This window comes from Lissotriton helveticus, assembly GCF_964261635.1.
Source record: "Lissotriton helveticus chromosome 1_1 unlocalized genomic scaffold, aLisHel1.1 SUPER_1_unloc_18, whole genome shotgun sequence".
NCBI classification, from domain to species: domain Eukaryota; kingdom Metazoa; phylum Chordata; class Amphibia; order Caudata; family Salamandridae; genus Lissotriton; species Lissotriton helveticus.
In genome coordinates, this window is record NW_027611657.1 from 1621475 (window position 1) to 1645809 (window position 24335).

The following is a 24335-nucleotide window of genomic DNA, read 5'->3' on the forward strand; positions in this document are numbered from 1 at the left end:
TGGATTAACTTACACATCTATTTGTTTACACCTGGGAGTCGTAGCTGCATACTTGCAAAATAGACAACACCTATCTCTCTTCAGAGTACCAGTGATTAACGCCTTCATGGAAGGATTAAAAAGGGTTATACCACCAAGTAGTCCCCCTGCTCCAGAGTGGAACTTAAACATAGTCCTTACAAGGCTAAAGGGCCCGCCTTTTGAACCAATGCACAAATGTCAGTTACAATTCCTATCATGGAAAGTTGCTTTCCCCATAACGATAACCTCACTAAGGAGAGTTGATGAACTTCAGGCATTAACTATCCAAGAGCCTTTCTTTCAACTTCACAAAGATAGAGTTGTTCTACGTACCAATCCTAAATTTCTCCTTAAAGTAGTTTCTGCTTAGGGGTAATTCATGTGCGAAATCAAATTTAAATAATATAACATTAGCATTTTCATTATTAATTGAACCATCGTAATTCATGTATAGAATTTATGTGCTTCAATGATAATAGAAGCAGATAAAAGTAATTAGCAGTATAAGCACATTGAACAAAATAAACAGTTCCACCATCTTTCTAAAACAATGTACATATGGCAAGCATAGAATAACTGTATGTAGCTTTTTCCTACAGTGCTTTCCCGTGTGTCTGTCTGTGTCTGTTGGTCTCTGTGTTTCTGTCTCCCATTCCCTGTAGGGAAAGTATGTAGCTCCCCATTGTAGAAGAGTCGGTCAAGAAGGAGCACACTGCATTGAATAATTTCTTGGTATGCACTTTTTATTAGTATTACAGGAAATCACAATGATTGATTGTCTCTTTTATATTCTTCTTTCCCACAGGGTCTTCCACTTCAGTCCCTTAGGTGAGCCTCGGCCGCCGTCGTCCCTCGGACAGAAGGAAAAGACTCAGGTAAGTGTTTTTGATTTATGGTTTAGTCAAGGGAGGATGTGAGGGATAAATAATAGCTATGCATAAATGGGAAGGGAGGGAGTAGAGGTTGGAGCAACCAAAAGAAAAAGAGTAGCCGATGATTTCTGCTCTTGTCTTTCTTTTCTGTCTCACTTATTTCCTTTTCCCTGGGTCCATTTCACTCCACAGCCTCCCCTCCCGTCCCTCTTATACTCAGCCCCTTTCCAAAACCCCGTAGACCCCCACGCACCTGGAAGAGCCACGTCACTCCGGGGCCGTGGCGTGGTGACTCCACGTCCTTCAGTGAGGTCTGGTAGTAGATCATGCCTCCAGGTATTCTGAGGCTATTCCCCTCAGGACTACCACTGCCCCTGCAGTGGCTAGTGCCCTCATTAGCATCTTTACCAGGGTGGGCTTCCCTAAGGAGGTGGTGTCATACCGAGGTACCAACTTCATGTCTGGCTACTTGAAACACATGTCGAAGGAGTGTGGCGTGAATTACTGGTTCACTACCCTCTACCACCCACAATGTAATGGCTTTGTTTTGTTTTGTTTTTTTAGAACTTTATTTTAATTTTGTCAACATACAACCTGGCAGTCAGAGTATACAGAGACATATCATACGAATATGTTCTACGTAAGTAGGTTAATCAAGAAGCAGTCACTAATTACACATGCACTAATCTGCCTTCCCATTCTCCAGGTGATCAATAAGTGTCCCATTCCCCTAATTGGGAATGTACCTTATAATTATCATATGGAGACACCTCCCTGCTCATCCCCAGTGTCGTAGTCTTTTGCCTCGTCAGTTTCAGAGCCAGAGTCTGTGTCTGTTGTCACTCGGGAAGCAGGAGCTTGGAGTTATCTGTATGAGCACAGCAAGTGTTTAGTGTATCCTCAAATATGTCATCCTTTCTGCTAAGGCGCATATGTGTCTCCTCAGCTAGGGCCCAGTCGAGCGCATCTCTATGCCAGAGCGCAATCGTTGGGGCATGCTGGGACAGCCATGTGATTGCATTTTTTTTTTAAACATCTTTTTATTGAAAGAAACAGTTCCATCATAAGACACATCATGGAGCAGTGAAAGAGCAGTAGTGCTTACATTATAGAAAATCACATCAATTCAGTCATTAGCGGGTACAGTGATGTGATTGCATTTTTACGTCATGCCAGTACCATAGGCGACTGACCAAATTTATAGGTTATATTGCGCCCTTCTGCCTAATAAACAGCATTTGGTTGTCAGATCAATACTTAGTTGTGTGGCATGCACCATTTCTTCGACAGCTTGTTGCCAGAAAGAGTGTATTGCATCGCAGGGCCATGGTTTATGTAAGAAATCAGCCGCCACTGTGTTGCAGCGCAGGCATATATCTGGGCAAGACACGACCATTCGATAAGGGTCTTGTGGCGTTAAGTAGGTTATTCGCAGAAAATTATAATGCATCAGTCGAAAATGGGCATTACTAGAAACCATGCATGCTAGTTCACAGGACCGACTGACAGTCTTTATCTTCCATTGGAATGTCAAAGTCTAAATTCCAGGCCTCTCGGGTCCGTGTGTAGTGTGTAGTGTCTACAGTACAGTTTAAAATGCAGCCCTTTGGGGGTGCGAGGGGTCGTGGCTCCTCCTCTTCCTTTCGGGGATGTTACAACCAATACCAGCAGTACCATCCCTATCCGGGCCAACCGCGTTACTCCTCCTCCCTGCAACAGCAGTCGTTTCGACAGGCGCAGGCTGCCTCTTACGAGCAGTATAGAGGGAAATCCAACTGCTGAGGTAGAGATTCCTCAAAAAAGCAGTGACAACTGCCAACTGTCAACCGCTCTTCCCATCAATCTGACCAAAGTTGGAGGGCGGATCTCCCATTTCTTCTCCAATTGGTCCGCAATAACTACAGATCGATGGGTTCTGGACATAGTGTCCAGAGACTACAGTGGAATTTGTGAAATTCCCTCCAAATTCTCCCCAAGAGGTCCCCCTCCTGCCCGTCTGAAGGAACTTTTATGCCAAATCAATCTCATGTTAAGGAAAGGAGCGATCAAAGTGTACCGAATCGTCAAAGGGATGCAGGCTTCTATTCCAGATTCTTCCAAATCAAGGAAAAATCGGGGGAGTGGAGCCCCATTCTGGACATTCGTTCCCTCAAAAAGATTCTCAAGAAGCAAACTTTCCGGATGTTGTCTCTCCAAGAAGTGCTTCAATTACTGTCTTAAGGGGATTACAAGCCAACACTGGACCTTCAAGATGCCTATTTTAATGTCCCTATCCTACCCAGACACAGAAAATTCCTGCGCTTCAGAGTGGCTGGCAGAGATTTCCAATTCCAAGTCCTTCCATCTGGCCTTCGCTCTGCACCCGAATGTTCACTACGGTCTTGGCACCGGTGGCAGCATATCTTGGTCAAGCTGGTGTCCAAATATTTCGCTACCTCGACGACTGCCTTATAAAGGCACAGTCGTTCGTAGTCGCAAGCAGACACACTCAATCATGACTGTCTCTGTGTCTTTCCATCACTCTGGAGAAGTGTCAGTTCACCCCCTCTCAAGTGTGGGCCTTCTTGGGGGCCATCATAGACACACAGCAAACAAGGGCTTTTGTCTCAAACGAAAGACAACAGCGGATTTCCAAACTGGCAACTCTCCTGCGCACATAAAAGTATGTTTCTGTTCGACAGTTCAAATCGCTTCTGGGGATGCTGTCTTCCTGTATCCCCCTAATTCCCAACTGTCGCCTCAAAATGGGACTCCGACTGGAGAAACTCGGCAACCAATTGCAACAAGTCTCAGGGTCCTTAAACAATGTCATCAACATCACGTCTCAGATACGAAGAGCATTGCTACGGTGGACTCGCATACCAAACATCTCAGCAGTTAGTTTGTAGTGGACACTCCAAGTTTCATCCTCACGACAGATGCCTTCTTCGAATGGTGGGTAGCGCATCTTCAAGCCCTCACAGTCAAGGGGAAATGGGACACCCACCTATGAACTTGGCACTTAAACCTTTTGGAGTTACTGGCGATATTCCCGGCTCTAAAGTCCTTTTGCACCCTCATTCAAGGAGCTCAAGTGTTGATCCGAATGGACAACACAAAAAGCATGCATTATGTAACCAAACAAGGGGGCACGAGATCCACTTTGCTATCCCTACAAGCTCAGCAAATTTGGGATTGGGGCGATTCAACATCAGGTCACTTTAACAGCAGTTCATGTTTCGGGTGTGTCCAACCTACTAGCGGACTCCCTGAGCAGGTCGGTCTTGTCAAACCACTAGTGGGAACTTCATCAGCCGGCACTGGACCGCATCTATCCGCTTTGCAGACACCCCAATATGGATTTATTTGCGACCAACGTGAACCGCAAATGCCCATTCTATGCAAGTTGGCTTCCCCACTCAGAATCGTGCGGGAATGCGTTTTTGATGAACTGGTCAAAAATATATGCTTACGCTTTTCCACCAATTCCTCTAGTAGTAAGGGTACTTTGGAAAATGCAGAAAGAACCCTGCAGCATTCTTCTCATAGTCCCCAGATGGCCTCGCCAGTTCTGGTTTATGGAGCTCCTCCTCCCTGTCGGAGTGCAATCCAATTTGGCTGTGCCCAATTACGAATCTTCTTACTATGAACCACGGCCTGATCTGCCATCCGGATCCAACTTCTCTGCGATTGGCAGCCTGGCGCCTGAACACTATGAGTTTGCCAATTTGATTATTCCTCCGACTGCAGGGAGGTCCTCACTAACGCTAAAGCACCCTCCACTATCAAAACCTACAAACTCAAGTGGAAACGGTTCTATCTTTGGTGTGAAGCTTCAAATTCAAATTCTTCAGTTTAACTCTGAGAAGACAGAGATTCTACACTGTGCAGTAGGTAGAATGCCTCCTAAACTTCCGCTTGAGTTTTGGCCAACATCCCCTTCTACTCCATTGGCTCCCAAATGCGTGGTACGTAATCTGGGAGTCATGGTTGATAGCAAATTGACATTAGAAAACTGTCAACAAAACAGCTGGAAGTTGTTTTACTCTGATCAGAGCATTTCGGAAAATCCTTCTGATGTTCTCTTAACAGAACAGAGCGCTGATGGTCCGGAGCACTATCCTCAGTAAGCCGGACTATTGTGATGCCCTGTTACTAGAATCCCCGCAATATCTGATTGAGAGATTGCAGAGAGTACAGACCATGGTGGCCAAACTAGTACTAGTGCAACCACGCCGCTCCTCCGCCTCCCGGGCACTCTCAGATTTACACTGGCTGCCAGTCTCGCAGAGGATACGATTTAAGGCACTATGTATAGTATTTAAGGCTCCACGTGGGCACGGGCCTAAATCTCTGCAGGAGAAACTGACATGGTATGTCCCTCCATGAGCACTGCACTCCTCATCGGCTAATCTGGTGAGGGTGCCTAGAGTTAGGAAAGTCAAATCAGGAGCTAGGGCCTTCAGTGCGGCAACGTCCCGCCTTTGGAATACTCTTCCATTTGATACAAGACAAATGGACAACATCCTGCAGTTTAGAAAATGGTTAAAAACCTGGCTCTACCCTTGAGTATGCTCCTTGGCATCCTGCTAACTCCTTCCAGGCAGGGGACACTGTCTCTCGGCCCTAAGCTAGTCGCCTGTATCACAGCGCCAGGTTACCCGTAGGGTGTCAGTTGCTAACTTAAATAAATAAATGTTCACCCTGTTCACTCTACGCCAATTAGCAAAATCCGGCCTCTCTCACTCTACCCTGAAGGTTTTTCTGGATGCAATTTCCAGATTCAAGCACGATAGCTCCAATTCTCTTTATTCTTCAAGAATTATTCAACAATTTTTCAAAGGCTTATTTCAGATGTTCCCTCCAATCGACGCCCGCCTCCGCCTTGGCATCTGAACATTGTGTTGGCACAACTCATGAAGTCCCCATTTGAGCCCATTCTTAGGGCTGATCTTAAATTCATCTCCTGGAAGACATCACTGCTTTTAGCTCTTACTTCAAGTCAGCGAGATACAAGCTTTTACTATCAAACCAACTTTTCTTCAATTCACCAAAGACGCTGTGGTGCTCCGCACTAATACGGCCTTACTTCCTAAAGTTCCATCTGATTTCCACCTGAATGAGCATGTCATCTTAAAGACTTTTTTCCCTAATACACAGTTGCCAGCAGGAAAGACTTTACATTCTCTAGATGTTAAGAGATGTTTGACATTTTATTTGCAAAGAACAACCAGTATCCGTTAAACTGATCAGCTCTTGATAGCCTACGGCAGGATGCGTAAAGAACCTCCAGTTGCTAAACAGACTATTGCACGTTGGATATCTAGTGCAATTTCCTTTTGCAATCAGCAAGCAGGCAAGACACTTCAAGCAACGATTAAAGCACACTCTACTAGAGCAGTCTCCTCTTCTACTTCTCTCTTTGCTGGTGTGCCTCTTCATCAGATTTGCAGAGCTGCGACCAAGCACTACTGTCTGGAAGCTGCCAACAATGCTGACACAGCTGTTGGGCAAGCGGTGCTACGTAATCTTTTTAAGTAAGGTGAGCCTCTGTTTCTTACCTCCTCCTGCACACATTGTATGTATATTTCTGCTTTTGCAGATGTGCCCATGTTTACTGCTATACTGTAATATACGTATATGTATTCTCTCGTACTCTGTTTACGATTTACTTATGGCTTACCATGCACAGTTCTCGAATTACTGCTATCTACTCTGATTCAAGCATGTGAATCTATGAAAGATACCCCAATACCGGAGAGGAACATAAGTTACTTACCTGAAAACTGTGGTTCTCCAGTGTTAGTATCTTTCATAGATTCACATGCGACCCACCTACCTCAGAGGCTCCTCTCTTCTCCTTGGCTTTTATGCCACACTTGTGCTCAAAAATCTGAGAGCCTGCGCCTCTGATGAGAATGTTCCTGAGAGTGCTGTTGACTGATTGGCTAGAATTTGGAAAATATCTAATGACTTGGACAAGTTATTAAAGTGACAAGTTTTTTCCTATTAACTTCTATGTTACAATACGTCCTATTGCTCTTTTAGCGATGCTATTGCTATAACCCTTTTTATTCTATGTACTGTGGAACTCCCACAAGCATGTGAATCTATCAAAGATACCAATACTGGAGAACCACAGTTTACAGGTAAGTAACTTATGTACATCTTCCTGATCTTCCGGAGCTGAAAAAAGCAGGTAGAGACAACCGTCCCAATCTGGGATTTCATAGACAGATCGCAGTCAATTGAGATGCCAAGGCTTTTAGTTGATCAAGAACACGGGTACTCATAGTACGGCCCAGGGACCTTGCAGACATCATACCCGTGTTTTAAAAAAATATGTTTTTAAAGAGTTTCTGCAAACACTGGGCGCGACATTGAGAGACTCTGCTGCTCTGTGGGGGCACGGCATTCCAGTGATAGTCAGAGTGGAGCAGCAGGGGCACTATGAGGTGAAATACAAAAGCCTCATTAACATGAAAATGTTCTTTTAAAGACCTGTGAAATGCTCGGGTGCGGCTGTGTGTGTGTGTGCCCGGGAAGCTGTCTCAGCTCGGGCACACACAGGCAGGGTGAGATGACAGAGGGAGACAGAGGGAGATAGAGGGAGAGACACAGAGGGAGAGCGAGGGAGATTAGGAAAGGGAGGTAGAGGGAGGGAGAGCGGGAAAGTGAGGGAGAGGGAGGGAGAGCTGGAAAGGGCGGCAGAGGGAGGGAGAGCGATGGAGAGCGGAAAGGAAAGGGAGGCAGAGGGAGGGAGAGCAAGGGTGAGGGCGGGAGGAAGGGAAAGGGAGGGAGAGCGAGGGAGAGGGAGGGAGGAAGGGAAAGGGAGGCAGAGGGAGAGAGAGCGAGGGAGAGAGAGGAAGGGAAAGGGAGGGAGAGCGAGGTAGAGGGAGAAAGGGCGATGGAGAGCGGAAGGGAAAGGGAGGCAGCGGGAGGGAGAGCGAGGGAGAGGGAGGGAGAGCGATGGAGAGCAGAAGGGAAAGGGAGGCAGCGGGAGGGAGTGCGAGGGAGGAAGGGAAAAGGAAGCAGAGGGAGAGGGAGGGAGGAAGGGAAAGGGAGGCAGAGGGAGGGAGAGCGAGCAGGAGGGAGGGAGGGAAAGGGAGGCAGAGGGAGGGAGAGCGAGGGAGCTGGAGGGAGGGAGGGAAAGGGAGGCAGAGGGATGGAGAGGGAGGGAGGAAGGGAAAGGGAGGCAGAGGGAGGGAGAGAGAGTGAGGGAGTAAGGGAAATGGAGGGTGAGCGAGGTAGAGGGAGAGAGCGATGGAGAGCGGAAGGGAAAGGGAGGGAGAGCGAGGGAGAGGGAGGGAGGAAGGGAAAGGTAGGGAGAGCGAGGGAGAGGGAGGGAGGAAGGGAAAGGGAGACAGAGGGAGGGAGAGAGCGGGAGAGGGAGGGAGGAAGGGAAAGGGAGGGAGAGGGAGGGAGGGAGAGAGAGGGAGGGAGGAAGGGAAAGTGAGGCAGGAAGGGAGAGCGAGGGAGCAGGAGAGAGAGGGAGGGAGAGGGAGGGAGGAAGGGAAAGGGAAAGGGAGGGAGAGGGAGGGAGAGAGAGGGAGGGAGGAAGGGAAAGTGAGGCAGGAAGGGAAAGCGAAGGAGAGGGAGGGAGAGGGAGGAAGGGAAAGGGAGAGAGAGGAAGGGAGTGCGAAGGAGATGGAGGGAGGAAGGGAAAAGGAAGCAGAGGGAGGGAGAGGGAGGGAGGAAGGGAAAGGGAGGCAGAGGGAGGGAGAGCGAGGGAGAGCAGGGAGGAAGGGAAAGGGAGGGAGAGGGAGGGAGTGCAAGGGAGAGGGAGGGAGGAAGGAAAAAGGAAGCAGAGGGAGGGAGAGGGAGGGAGGAAGGGAAAGGGAGGCAGAGGGAGGGCGAGCGAGGGAGCGAGAGGGAAGGAGGGAAAGGGAGGCAGAGGGAGGGAGAGCGAGGGAGAGGGAGGGAGGAAGGGAAAGGGAGGGAGGGAGAGCGAGGTAGAGGGAGAGAGAGCGATGGAGAGCGGAAGGGAAACGGAGGCAGCGGGAGGGAGAGCGAGGGAGAGGGAGGGAGGAAGGGAAAGGTAGGGAGAGCGAGGGAGAGGGAGGGAGGAAGGGAAAGGGAGGCAGAGGGAGGAAGAGAGAGGAAGGGAAAGGGAGGGAGAGCGAGGGAGAGCGAGGGAGAGGGAGGGAAGAAGGGAAAGGGATGCAGAGCAAGGGAGAGGGAGGGAGGCAGAGCAAGGGAGAGGGAGGGAGGCAGAATGAGGGAGGCAGAGCGAGGGAGAGGGAGAGAGGCAGAGGGAGGGAGAGGGAGGGAGGCAGAGCAAGAGGGAGGGAGGCAAAGCAAGGGAGAGGGAGGGAGGAAGGAAAAGGGAGGCAGAGCGAGGGATAGGGAGAGAGGAAGGGAAATGTAAGTGACCCCAGCCTCTCCTGTTCGAAGGAGCTGGCCTCCATCCTGTCCTCACCCCCTTTTTAGTGGCAGGACAGGCCGGAAACCTTTGATAGAATAGGCGAGTGCCCCCCTCTTCCAACTCCAACCCTCGGGTGCTGGAGGTTAGGTCAAGTACACTTTTCAGTGCCCACCATCTTGAAGATGATGGGACTTATCCAGTTAGGGCCAGGAGTGTGTCCTCCTCTCACAGAAGGTGGGCATGTTAGAGGGCATAGACACCCAGGCAAAGGGCCCATTGGACACCACCTGTCACTCCCTTGTAACACCCTTAAATCTACTTTTTAGGTGGCATCCCCAGTCCATGAACTTCAGTTCCTGACCACCTAAGAATAGCTGGGCACTACCGATCTGCACCAACAGAAATGATTGCAGAGAACTACTGTATACAGGTGTTCCAGGACCTTTTGTCTAAAGTAAAATCTGGATGCCCTATCGACTGCTGCCCACCACACGTCCGGGTCCAGCCCTCTCTCTTGTGAATAAGTCCCTATTCCAGGGTTGTGTCCCTAAGGCCTTTAAAGAGGCAATTGTGGTTCCCCTTCTGAAGAAATCAGGGGCAGACCCCCAGATCCTGTTGTAATAACCACCCAATCTCTTTGCTCCAATACCTGGTAAAGCACGGTCGACCATGGGATCTTGGCGGACCGTGTCAAGGAGGCTGGCATTCAGGGTTCAGCCCTTAGCTGGATTAGCTCCTTTCTCGAGGATCGATCCCAGTCAGTCTAGAGCTAGAGTCCACCATGAGTGGACCTCTTCTGGACTCCTCGACATTACCTGCAGCCTCTGCAAGGAGACCCCCTCGACCTTGACATGCTCTGGTATTACTTTTCTGACACCAAAAGGCACCCCTGCAACCATCCGTCCTGGGCTTTGGTGAAGAGGACAAAAGGTGTTGCTACGTCCTCAAGAATCAAAACTTACAATGACAGCTTTTGGTTTCCTTCAACCGGCCTCCTGGCCTGAGCCTGCAGACCTTTTCCAATTTGTCTTTGATGCTGTGTTGGCATCCTGCACCCCGATGTCCCTGTGCCGCTGGTGGTGTGGTGTAGTCATGGTGCTGCTTTGGGCCATGTCCAATGTTAGCCTCAACCCCGAGAGACTAGTTCCCCCAAGCCGCTGTTACTTACCTGTAAGCAGCCTCTGTCCGATTTCCCAAGTCCCCCTTAATTTGTATTGGGTTTCCAACCTTGAACTTGCACATGGGCGCCCCTGTGCTGCTGTTGGTGCACTGTTGGTTCTGAACGGAACCATGTCCAATACTGACCTTAACTTTCGTAGAATGGTCTTGTAAGTAGATGTTGCCGATACGTATGTTGAATGTTTTCTTCACCCCATAGGTTAATTTTATTTATTTATTTATTTATAACACTTATAAAGCGCGCTAATACCAGTCGGTGTCCTGGCGCTGAAGTGATAGTTCCCAGGGAATGGACATTCGGGTGCTAGAGGGAAAAGAGCCAAGTTTTCAGATCTTTTCTGAATGCTAGCAGATTCTAATTTTGTTTCAGGGAGGAAGGGAGGGAGTTCCACGCCAGCGCTGCTCCTCTAACAAAGCTTCTTCCGCCCCAGCGCGCCTTCCTGATACGAGCTGTTTTGACCAGTCCTAAACTGGCCGACCTAAGTTGTCTTCCTGGTCTGTACCATTGAAAATGATCCTGAAGGAACAGAGGGCCAAGACCATGCAACGCCTTAAAGACGATGCAGAGAGCCTTAAACAAAATTCGCTTCTGCACCGGGAGCCAGTGCAACTTCTCCAGCTCCTGGGTAACTGAGGAAAACTTAGGCAATCCCACAACAAGGCGGGCGGCCGCATTTTGTAGGACCTGAAGTTTGTTAAGCACCCCCTGTTGTGCCTCGAGAAAAAGACTATTGCAATAGTCGAGGCGTGAGAGTACCAGAGCTGTCACCACCGTCTTTCTACTTCCCTCCGGTAGGAAGGGGAGAACCTTCCTAATAATTCTCAGAGTCCAATGTATGGAGGAGCTCAACGCCTTGACTTGGGATTTGAAGGAGAGTTGGTTGTCAATTATGACACCAAGGTTCTTCACCTTCAAAACCGGGGAGGGTGGAAGACCCATGTCAACGGGGCCACCAGTTGGGGCACCAAAGATTTGTGTTTGACCCTAAGATAAGCACCTCAGTCTTGGAGGAATTCAATTTTAAACAGCTCTTTGCCATCCAGGAACTAACTACTGACAAGCAATCCCGAAACCTGGCTGCCACACCCACCTCTGTCCCCGGGAGAACCGAGACCACAATCTGGGTGTCGTCTGCGTAGGATGTTAGCTCGAACCCAAAGGATCTGATCACCAGGGCAGGGGAGGATACATAAATATTGAATAAAGTGGGGCTTAGGGAGGAACCTTGCGGGACGCCCCAGGAAGTTCGAAAGGTCTTGATTCGAACTCCCCCATCGCCACCACTTGTGCCAGGTCTGTTAGAAAGGCTTTCAAGATGTTAAGTGCTTGACCCTGGACCCCGCAGCCCTCCAATCGATCCACCAGCAAAGCATGGTGGACCGTATCGAAGGCCACAGACAGGTCCAAAAGGATCAGCACTGCCTGGCCCCCTTCATCAAGCACCTTCCGGACCTCCTCTATAGATTTAATAAGAGCGGTCTCGGTGCTATGACCCTCCCTAAACCCATGTTGGGCTGGGTCTAAGCCCTTCGAGTTACGCAGGAAGGAACAGAGCTGGGAGTTCATGTTTTCTCAATCAGCTTAGCCGGCAGTGGCAGCCTGGATATTGGCCTATAGCTGTTGGGATCCGTAATATCAAGGGAGGGCTTTTTGAGAAGTGGGCAGATTGAAGCCCGCTTCCAGAGTTTAGGGAATTCCCCCTTCTCGAACATTAGATTGAAAATGCAGGCAAAGTAATCCACGATAGGAGCGGCTGCCAGCTTAGCAATTGAGGTAGGGCAGGGATCATGAGGTGAGCCTGATTTGGTGGTCAGCAGGAGTTTTAGCACATCATCTGCCTTGACTGGCTCGAAGTTCGAGAGTTTAGCCCCCGGGGTTCCGGCCGGAAGATTCCCATGGGGCATCTCCGAGAGACTCTGGGCCACCAGAGGTTCAAGGGAGGTAAAAATCAGTTGAACTTTGTTCAGGAAAAAATTTGCTAATGATTTACAAAGTTCGATATTGGGTGGCACAATCACAGATTTAGGGGCAGCCAGGCTGGCCACTGTCTCAAAGAGTTCCTTTGCTGAATTCTTGGCCTTCTCAATGCGGTCCGTAAAGTATACACTCTTTGCTTTCCTAATGTTATCTTTATAAGCCCTCTGACTAACTTTCAATCTCTCTTTATCAAACTCGGTGTAGTTAGCTCGCCAGATCCGTTCGAGTTTTTTGCATGCTACTTTGGCTTCTCTGAGCGCGTCGGAGTACCAAGGAGCTGATGGAGCCAGCCTGGTGGGCCTACACCTCTTAGGAGGAGCTAACTTGTAACAGGCCCTATCAATTCACTCCGTATACTCGGTGGTGGCAATGTTCACGTCTGTAGACAAGGCCGGGCCAGAGGCCGTGAGCAACTCCTCCAAGGCTGTACCATCGATGTTTTTCCAAGCCCTACACATGCTAATTATTTGCCCCTCACATCGGGTTGTCTTAACCCGTGGGCTGAAGATGGAAAACAGCACCACCCCATGGTCTGTCCAGGGCAAGGGTTCAGCTTTGGAAAATACCAAATCAGGACTGCTGGAAAATATCCCATCTAGTGTGTGGCCGGCCTGGTGCGTTGGCCCTACGACCAACTAGGTCAGACCCACTGCAGACATCACATCAACTAAGGCCATGGTATCAGCTTCAGAGGGGTCTTCTAAATAAAAATTAAAATCACCCAGAACGGTGAAAGAGTTGGCACAAAGGGCTTCCTCTAGAATACTACCAACTGTGTCAAGAAAAAGGGACTTCGTCCCAGGGGGTCTGTATAGGAGGCAACCCTTAAAAGAATGATGATTAGAAAGTTCCAGTTTAAACCCCAAGGCCTCACAATCCACGGAGGTAACTGGAAAAAAGTGTCCCTGAATGGACGCCTGATAAATGATAGCAAGACCTCCGCCCTTCTTCCTTGGTCTATCCAGGACAAAGTTAAGATAATTAGGTGGAGTAGCCTTTACCAGGTCGGGCCAGATGCAGCATCCGTCCAGGTCTCAGTGATAAAGGCTATTAGTGCGTTCATGTCCAGAATCAACTCAGCGCACTCCACACTATGCTTTACCAGAGATCTGGCATTAATTAGAATACAGTTGAAAGTTTGACTTCCTCGTCTATCCTTAGTAGTGGGAGTACGAGTGAAAGCCTTAGTTTTGCCCCCAATAATAGGAGGAAGATTCAATTTACAGAGGGGACAGCATTGCAATCCTACCTGTAGATGTATATCCGGGGACATCCTTGGACACCTAGTCCTCTCACAGCCCCCCCCAGGTTCCACAGTTGCGCTCTATCATAGGTGCGCCTCTCACGGAGTTCTGGAGGAAACCTCACAGGGGTTAACATTGCAAAGTCTGGAAATTGCACTAATTTTCCACTTTTTATATTGAACAGTATTTCTATTGCAAAACGTATTTACTCAAGATGAAATTCTGTGGGTCCGCAAAATAAATCTAACCAAGTATCATTTTATAAATTGGTCTCAGATTTATTCATTGAGTGTGTGTCATTTATTGCCACTGTGTGTACAACAGTGTGCGTCATTTATTGCCACTGTGTGTACAACAAATGCTTAAAACTACCCTTGTATACTGCTCCCCCACACTACCACAAAAGGGCCATAGTATTATCTACTTTAGCCTCTGAAAATCTCTGGGGATCCACTGGACTCTCTGCACACTATGCCTCTTTTTGGTGTAGACCCAGGCACGACCAGCAACAGGAAAACCACATGGTTCACCGACGCCCTCAAAGACTCAAAGAAATCCTGCCGTACTCTCCATGAAAGGATGACAGAAAACATGACAGACCTTAAGAACACCACTCGCGAACACCACCAGCTGATCCGCACCACCAAAAGGACATCGTTCATAGAGCGGCTGGACAACAACACCCACAACAGCAAGGAACTCTTCAACATCGTAAAAGAGCTCTCCAACCCCAGCGCCAGCAACAACGACATCGCACCGTCGCAAGACCTCTGCAACTCCCTCGCCATGTTCTTCTAACGCTAGTTCGCAGATATACACGACAGCTTTGACGCCCAGAATCTGCCTCCAGTTACCAAACCAACGACCCCCACAACCACCCTCAGCGCCTGGACCCCCATCAGCACAGAAGACACCACCCACGTCATGAACACCATCCACTCTGGCTCTCCCTCTGACCCGTGCCCCCATCATATCTACAACAAAGCCGACACCATCATCGCACCCCAATTCCGGAACATCATAAACAACTCCTTCGATATCTGGGGCATGTCAACTCTTGAAATTCGGATACCAGGAGGGTCAAGAAGGGTCGCCACAACTCAGGGAACTCCGACCCCCTACCAGCCAGTGTGAGTGTGAGTTTCTCCATACCCAGTATCATCCAAAGCCGTTGAAGCCAGCCGGAGAGTGTAGGGATTTGGGCGGTGCGCCAGGGGATCAAGATGTTCTGCAAGGCCGCCCCTATGGCAATCGCTATTAGTCGTCCCCTTCGGGATTTTAGTGGATACATCAATGGGTTAGGCAGGCCCAGGAGGATATAGGAGGGAAAACGAGGGAGCCGAGTTTCTAAGTGAAGATCTATTTCATCCAGTACTTGGGACCAGTATGGCTATATGTGGGTGCAACTCCAGAGGATGTGTTCCAATGTTCCTTTCTCCCCACACTCCCTCTAACAACAGATCGCTACGTCGAGGGTCAATGCGATTCACGCGCTCCGGCATATAGTACCAGTTAGTAACTATCTGACACATAAAAGTACACCTTAATTTTATTGCCCTTGATTCATACTCTGGACCATAGTTGAGGGATAGGTCTAGGCATAGTCCTTGCAACATACTATAGATTTGTGTGCGGCAGAGGCCAGAGCTCAAAACTCAGGACACCAGATACAAGAAGGTGGTAACTCAGGGCAGGGGAAAACAACTGTTGTCCGTGGAGGGGAAATTCCCATCTCAAAAATCTACATTACAAATAAATTAATATTATTCTTTTTTAAATATCTGTTTGATGCCAGTCCATATGACTTTAATTTCTGCTTTGGGAATCTATGTTACAAGTCCATAGGATGCATGTATCCTTTGTGAGCTTAATAAAATGTTGGAAATTCTACAAATCCTCACTCCTACATCCAAGTACTCTCAGGCTACAATTCTACACTCTGCTCTGTCAGAAGAACAGCTCAACATTTTCAAAATTCTGCAATTCTGCATTGATATGGCTTGTAAATTATTTTTGTGGAAATGTACATGTATTATGTATTAACTATTTTATTTTAATACTATAGGTGATTGAAATTACGGACGAAGAAAACAAGATTCAGCACCAGACAACTGAATGTTAGTGCCATAAGAAGGATTATTTTGAAAAACTGAAGGACATCCAGCATTCTAAGTTTAAACAATTTCCAGAATCTAGGTGTGGCGAGGAAGTGGGAGCTGAGGAAAGTACTATACCTGTAAGTGAAGTCTCTAATTTAGCATTTCATTAACCCAGAGCAAAGCCATATCTGTGCACACAGCATCAGAAATAATCCCAGAAAGACCAATCACAGCACCCTCATCTGAAATATTATCAGAAAGACAAACTACCTCAGCATGACAGAATAACTTTCATCTAAAGCATCATGTAATTTCAGAGAGGAAGCACACACTGCAAAAAAGAAAGATATAACAAAAGGTTTCTTCTGCAAACCATCTAAGAAAAGACACTGAAAGAAGACTCCGAAGCTGACACGTTAACAACCAAAAGATTGGAAAATCTCCTCTATTCAACAACCGTTTTTAACCAGTTACACAAGTTTGAGACTATCTGCCTCGGGATATAACACCTCGACCTACTCTGCTCATTCTGGCGAAAACCTTAAAAATCCACCACTTTATCGTTTTCATGACCATCCCAGATTGTTTCCTTTTTAATGTGTACTGTTCTGTAATTCTATGTAAATTGCCTCAACATTATCTGTTGTGCAGGAGTGATATGTAAAACTGTTAAATATAAAACCGGATTAAATGAGCACAGTTACGCTATAGCTAATGTAAATAAATCCTTGTCTTCAGAACTACACTTACACCAAACATAGAAAGGGTAAAATTAACTGATGTTCTGCGACTGGTGAGCCACAATAGTACTGTGCATTTTCTAATGCTCTCAGTTACTGCCATTATGTCAGTGTAAAAAGGTTCTTCTCAGTTTAATCATTAAATATCAGACTAACACCATATCACTGCATTGATAAGAACCTATACAAATAGATTTGAGAAAAATTTCAGTCACAAAATAGGTTGCTGCCGGAGAGGCTATAACTAAAAGACTATTATCTGCTAGAAACATTTCGACAGGTGTTACAGGGATGCTTCTAAACATATTTTGCTCAATTAAAGTGTTAAGAAGATTACACACAATTTCTTTTAGAGATAAATACTGAACATTATCTAAACAAGCCAGACTCTAAAATCGGGTTCACTCTTACCGTGGCATAAAAGCAAGAGAAAACTAAATGTAGAGCTATTAACTCTAGGAATAAATCTTATAAAAACACGGGCTGTGAGAACAAATTCAGTGTTAAAACTCGCCTCAATCAAAGCAAAGTAACCCAAGTTGGGGAAAAAAATTACCTGTGCCAAAAAAGATTCGGCCATAAATCTCATCTCACTGAATTTGAGAGAATGCACACTGGGAAAAACCACTCTCAGTGCTCAGTGTGCCACAAAAGTTACAGCCGTAAATCTCAACTCACTGAGCATATGAGAATCCACCATGGGGAAAAACCTTATCAGTGCTCTGAATGCCAGAAATATTTCAGTGAAAAAAGAGACCTTACTGTACATATAAGGTCCCACACTGGGGAAAAACCTTATCAGTGCCCTGAATGCCAGAAAAGGTTTTGTTACAAGCAAAGTCTTTCTCAACATGTATTAACCCACACTGGGGAAAAACCTTATCAGTGCTCTGAATGCCAGAAAAGGTTTCGTAAAAAACAAAGTCTTTTTCAACATGTATTAACCCACACTGGGGAAAAACCTTATCAGTGCACACATTGCCAGAAATGCTTCAATGCCCAAGCCACTCTCACTCGGCATAGAAGAACTCACACTGGAGAGAAACCTTATCAGTGCTCGGAATGCCAGAAATGTTTCATTGACAAAAGCAGTCTCACTCATCATATAAGAACCCACACTAGGGAGAAACCTTTTCAGTGCTCTGAATGCCAGAAATGTTTCAGTGTAAAAATCAGACTCACTGAACATACAAGAATCCACACTGGGGAAAAACCTTATCAGTGCTCTGAATGCCAGAAACGGTTTTGTAAAAAACAAAGTCTTTCTCAACATGCAATGACCCACACTGAGGAAAAACCTTATCAGTGCTCTGAATGCCAGAAATGTTTCAGTTTAAAAAGTAGTCTCACACGGCACATAAGAATCCACACTGGGGAAAACCCTTATCAGTGCTCTGAATGCCCAAAACATTTCAACCGTAAAACACTTCTAACTGCACATGTGAGATTCCACACTGGGGAAAAACCTTATCAGTGCTCTGAATGCCAGAAATGTTTCAGTGACAAAATAAGTCTTTCTCGACATACAATAACCCACACTGGGGAAAAACCTTATCAGTGCTCTGAAAGCCAGGAAAGGTTTTGTAACCAACAAAGTCTTTTTTAACATTCAATAACCCATTCGGTGGAACATCCTTATCAGTGCTCTGAATGCCAGAAATCTTTCAGTATAAAAAGTAGTCTCACACGGCACATAAGAATCCACACTGGGGAAAAACCTTATCAGTGTTCTGAATGCCAGAAATGTTTCAGTGAAAAAAGAATACTCACTACACATACAAGAACCCACAGTGGGGAAAAACCTTATCAGTGCATTGAATGTCAGAAATGTTTCAGTGAAACAAGAATACTCACTCAGCATACAAGAACACACACTGGGGAAAAACCTTATCAGTGCATTGAATGCCACAAATGTTTCAGTGAAAAAATCAATCTCACTCACCATATAAGAACCCACACTGGGGAAAAACCTTATCAGTGCTCCGAATGCCAAAAATGTTTCAGCCGTAAATCTGATCTCACTGAACATGTGGGAATCCACACTGGGGGAAAAACATTATCAGTGCTCTAAATGTCAGAAAAGATTCAGAGGTAGTGATGGTTACATGCACCATAAGAAAACACACCATCAAAAATACTTCAGTGCTCCAAGTGTCAGAAAAGCATCAATTTTAAATGCAATTTCACTCTACATGAGCAGACGCACACAGGGAAAAAACATTACCTATGCTGTGAATGCCAGAAATTCCTATTTTTTGATAGGCACAGCCTCACTAACCATAATCAACTCCATACTGATGAAAACCTTATGAGTGCTCCGAATGCCAGAAAAGCTGCAGAGAAAAACGCTATTTCACGATGAGAAACTCCACACTGCAGAAAATCCTTATGCCATAAAAGCTTGAATCTGAAAGACAGTGTTATGCTTCAAGAGAGATCCCACTCTGGGGGAAAAACCTCATGTGTGCTCGAAATGCAAGCAAAGGTTTGGTCACAAATTACTTCTCACTTCACATGTGCGAACTCACACGGGAGAAAAAACCTTATGTGTGTTCTGAATGTCAGATAAGGTTTAATCACGAATACAATGTCATTTCACATGAGAGAATTCACACTGGACTAAAGCTTATATAGGAGGGGAAAGCCAGAAACGTTTTACTCAGAAGGGAGATCTCGCTAAACTTGAGAAATGCATCCACATGAGGTGAAAAGTAAAGCGTATCATGAGTTGCAGAAAAGCTTCTAACAACATGACCTACCATGAGAGAGCACATATTGTAGTTGCAATAGGATTCATCAAGAAACTCTTGCAGGATAACTTAGGCTGCCCGCATGCAACCTTCAAAGAAATTTCAGGCCTTAAAAATGTTTTAATTGCAACAAAATCCACAATTTGAGTATCTGAAAGTTACAAAACTCTCAAGGTCTTTACTTGACACAGTGAAGTGTTCGTACTTGCAAACATCAACTAATTAACAAAAAATTCAAAATATTAATGTCTTAAATTTTCTCCACCCAAAAGGTTTCTACTCACACTTGTTTCTTAACATATGACTGAAATCTAGATTTTCATGATAAGATTAGGCCTGGAGACGTGGAGTTCTGCGAGCAGCGGAGTGTTTTAGGGTCATGCCGTTCGTGGTGATTTTGATCTCTGATTGTTAGTGCCGCCCTGTAAAATTAATTGTGAATGGCACCATGTGCAGCGCAAGAGGGTGCAGCTGCTTCTACTCGAGCGGCAGCTTTGTCAATGCGAAGGAAGGTTTCTCAACGCGAGTGCTTGTGTCCTGCCGAGATTACTCGCATTGAGAAATCAGACGACGAATTTCGCCAGGAAGTTGATTTTGCTCGCCAACTAGACCTTGGCAAGCGCGAGCAAGGAAAAATCTAATCAGGAGGTGGATTTTCCTCGCTCCAGTTAATGGCGTTGAAGAGCGCGAGTGTGGAAAAAACCTCGCTCCGCTCCACAGTGCAGAGTTTTTAAGAACTATGCAAGCTCCGCTGAGTATGGAAAACTCTGCTAGCGGAGTTCACCACCCGGAATTAGATAATATACAACAGCAGGAAAACATAACAAACCAGTTACTTGCCTTCGGTAACGCTCTTTCTGGTGGATACTCCTTTACCTGCAGATTCCTCACCTTGTGAATATTTCCCACACGCCAGAATGGATCCTCAAACTTTAAAGCCGTCCTGCTGCACGCGGGGCTCTCCCTCAGCAATGGGAGCCCCGCACGGGCAGGCACCAGCATTCTCCTTCGGGCGGCTTTTCCGGCGGCGGCGAGCGCGGGACTTCCTTTCGATACCGAAAGTCCCGCCCGCCGTCAGGCACTACGGTGCCTGGCTTCCTGTTTTGCTGTGGGCTGCTGCGGTGATCTCTTTTCCAGCAATAAGAGGGGCAGGCTCCCTCGTAAGTACAAATATACAGAGGGGTTGGCACACGCTTAATTAGGCAAAGTTGCGGGGTGGGCACCAGCGCATAAATTAAAAATAGCACACCAAGACGCAGGGTGGGCACCTGCACACCATAAATAACGAGATAATCGGGGTGGGCACCCGAAAGGCTCAAGAGGAGAGGGGAATCCCTACAAGGCTCTCCCTCACTGGGGGCACTAAATCAAAAGCGCACCCAGTCTTCATATAAAGCGCAGGAAGGCTGTAGCAAGCCTTGGTAAAAGCAGAACACAGAGCAATAGGTCCAAGAAGTCCTGGGCATCAGGGAGGGCAGTGTAGGGCCCCTGGCAAGCACACAGGGCACTCCAGCAAGGAGACAGCCCCGTGGTGGTCCCTCCTGGGCCACACCAGCAGCAAGACCCCTCTGTCAGGATCCAAAAGTAGAAGGGTCCCCAAGAAGTCCTCCAGGAATCCAGGGGCAGGGCAGGGCCCAGGGAGATAAGTCTTCCCCTGGGGCCCAGCAGCAGCACTCCCCTGGTAGATTTAAGTAGCAAACAAGAAAATGTTCATGGGGTCACAGCCCCTTATTTATACAGCTAAATACACGTGTGACACTGCACAGGGCTAGGAGAGAACCAGTTACAACTGGTTCAGGAGCACTTGAGCACTTTGTTTTGCTCAGCTCCTCTCCTCTATTCACAGGACAGGCCAGGGACATCAGACGCACCCCAGGGGGTGGATCCAGCATTGTGGAGGGAAGGCTCAGCTCTATTCAGGTCCTAGATGCAACTCCTCCCTCCCATCTACATGCAGATCTCCCTATTCACCACCGGGAAGACCCATCCTGGCTCCTGGAGCCAAGCACACCAGCCAGCTCCTGTCAATCACAAACCAGACAGTCAATTCACATTCACTGCACGCAGAAATGCCAACTTCTAAAAGTGGCACTTCTCCACTAGTCACATTAAATCTGCGCAAAACATTGCGCAGCATTTAATCTCACGAGTCCGCACATACCATAACCTGCCCCTGCACTCTTCTCACATCAGGAATTATCATGGACACTCATCCCCCATGCATTCCTATGGGAGGGCAGGCCACTCTCACCACACGCACTCAGAGAGCACACACACTTTACACTGGGCCACAGTGCTACAGTACGCAGAGGCCGCAAATCACTTAACATCAGGTCAGAGTTCAAGGCAAAAAGTTCAGGGGTGAACCTGCCAAAAGGGCCAAGTCCAACAGTTTCGCAATAGGGACAATGGTAGAGTAGGGGTCAGTTTGGGTGGGGGTGGCAGGATAGGGTGAGCAGAAAGGGCCAGTGTTTTGTGGGAACGGATGTTGGCAATGTTTTGGGGAAAGGGGCTATGGTTTTCAAGGTTAGTGTGGTGGGGTTGGTGGCAGTGCTGTGGGGTAGGGTGACATGGAAAAGGTCTAGGCTATTCTAACTCCTATTTGTTCTTGTGTAGAGTCTTGAAGGGTAGATTCTGCTGCTTATAGAGCTCTTGGGCTGTCTGGTAACTACAATATACTCTTGCTGCTTCAAGTCTCCGGTCAGTCTGGGGTTCAGTACACTTCTGGGAAACTCAGAACCTTGTGGGCTGGATCCATATTTTTGAACTCCCACTAGAAAAGGGTGGAAGTAACATGTGCCCTCTCCCTTTCACAATTTGCATCATGCGTGTCCTACCTCTCCTAGACAATTGTTGCGAGTGTAAAAACAAGCCCCCTTTCACAGGACTGGCCCAATGGAAACTCTTTGTTTTGTAGCACATTACTGTTGTTTTATGCATTTCTCAAATTATTTGATTTTGGGGATATTAAGTGTTTACAACAGGGGTCTTCAACCTTTTCTGAAGTGAGAGCCACTTCTGATCAGTGAAAGTCTTGAGCTACTTAAGGCTAATCATCTCACACATTGTTACCAGACAGTTTATCAAGTAGGGCTTTTTAGATTGAAGATTAACCATCTGTCTGCGCCTTCCGCGCCATGGTACTCCTATGATCTGAAAATGTAGGCACCAATAACAATTTTGGAGGAAGAGTTACAGCCTATTGTTCAACACAGTTAAATCACTTTCATCCTTTGGTTATAAAAATATAGTAACTCCCAGCCAAAAAGCTGTGATGAAGTAACCAAATTCCTTTTTCCAAAGTAAATAAAATATTCCTGAATTTTACGATAACACCAGATAATCTTTAGGGACAGATACAGTGGAGGAACGTACGGTGAATAAACTAACTTACCATTTCCTGGTAATGAGTACATTCACCCCACTTACTGAAGAGAAAGTATCTAATCTTATCAACACTATGAAATGTGGAACCCTTGCAGATTCTTGCCCTCCATCCGGTTTCATCTAACATTTCTGCTTATCTCATTTTGTTACTAAGAATGGTGCTTAAGTCCGTCTTTTTTCCAGATGCTTGGAAAAAGGCATCTATTTTGCCACTTCTAAAGACTCCTTCCCTCTATCCCTCGGATGTAAAGAGCTACGGATCCAAATTGGTATTTCCTCTTCCCGATAAAATTTTAGAAAAGGCCATGAATCAGGAGATCACCGTCTTCTTTGAAAATACGGACTGTATGGGTCCTGCTCAACATGGGTTTAGACCCTACTACTGTACAGAGTCGGCCTTATCGGCAGTAACTGAAGAGATCAGATCCATTGTGGATAGAGGAGATTAATGCGTCCTTGATCTTATTTGATCTTTCAGCCATATTTGATCGGGTTAACAATTTCTCTTTGGTAAGCCGTTTAGAAAGTATAAGCATCAACTGTACTGCTCTAAAACTGACCAGGTTCTTTTTGTCAAACAGAGGGCAATTGGTACCTTTGGAAGATTTTACCTCTGCCCCATTTTCACTTCCTTGTTTGGTTTCGGGGATCTTCAATAAGTCTGACTTTGCCTAATGCCTACAGCACTCCATTAATTGAACTAGTTTGATCCTGTTAGTTCTCTGCATTCTTTTATTCCAATGATACCCAAATAGTGGTATTGGTTACTGCAGAACCTGAAAAAGTGGCAAAAGATTTTAGAACTAGTATGACTAGCATCGCTAATTAATGCAGAAGAATTTCTTAAAATTGGATGCAGAAAAAACAGCGTTAGTGCTATTTTGTAAGGATTCCTCCTTCTGGAACACCTTTTGGTGGCCACACAGTCTTGAGCCCCTTCCACTCCCAGTCCAGAAGGCTAGAAATTTGGGTATTCGTCTTTGACTCAAAACTCACTTTTATTGACCACTCCAATCAAGTAACCTCTTCCTGTTTTCTTATGTTAAAACATTCAAAGAAAATCTTGCCCTTCCTTCCCATGGAGCGTAGGAAAAGTGTTATCCTGGCTCTTGTCGTATCTAAAATGGAATCTTTTATTGAACTTTATATGGGCTCCCAGTTGTCTTCTCAATAACTTTCAAACAGTCCAAAATGTGGCAGCAAGAGTGCTGAAGAACCTCCCCAAATTTTGCTCAGCCTTTATTGCCATTTAAGACCTCTATCGGCTGCCCATTAGGACAAGAATTAAATTCAAAGCCTCATGCTGTGCCCATAAGGCACTGCATTAGATTGGCCCTTCCTTGAAGACGTTCAAATGATATTCCTATTCTCGTACTCTATGGTCCAGCAATACTAGGCAGGTAGGTTTATTTTATTTATTTTATTTTAAGAGTTTTATATAGCGCTGGCTAGACCCGGAGGTATCAGAGCACTTTATATGAGGTTCCACAATGTTACACTGTTATATCAGTTACAAGTTACATTTGTTGCAAGAAAACATTTAAAGAGAATAGAAGATGAGATAAAAGGAGTGTAGAAGGGTAGGGGAGTATGGTAGATGGGTAGGAGGGAGATACGGTGGAGAGACGAAGGAAAGTCCGGCTGGGTAGGTGATGGCCGAGGGGGAAGCCCAAAGCCCTTCTCCTCTATAGCTATCAAGGTAGCTCCACTGGGCATCAGCC

General features: G+C 46.5%; 1 protein-coding gene across 1 annotated transcript; it reads left to right on the forward strand.

Moving 5' to 3' along the window:
- Positions 1-826: 826 nt before the first annotated feature.
- On the forward strand, positions 827-23063 carry LOC144805666 (uncharacterized). Its single transcript, XM_078672179.1, has 3 exons — positions 827-896; positions 15704-17895; positions 22798-23063. Exons 2-3 carry the CDS (start codon positions 17085-17087, stop codon positions 23061-23063), a joined length of 1077 nt encoding a protein of 358 aa, XP_078528305.1. The 5' UTR covers positions 827-896; positions 15704-17084.
- Positions 23064-24335: the final 1272 nt, after the last annotated feature.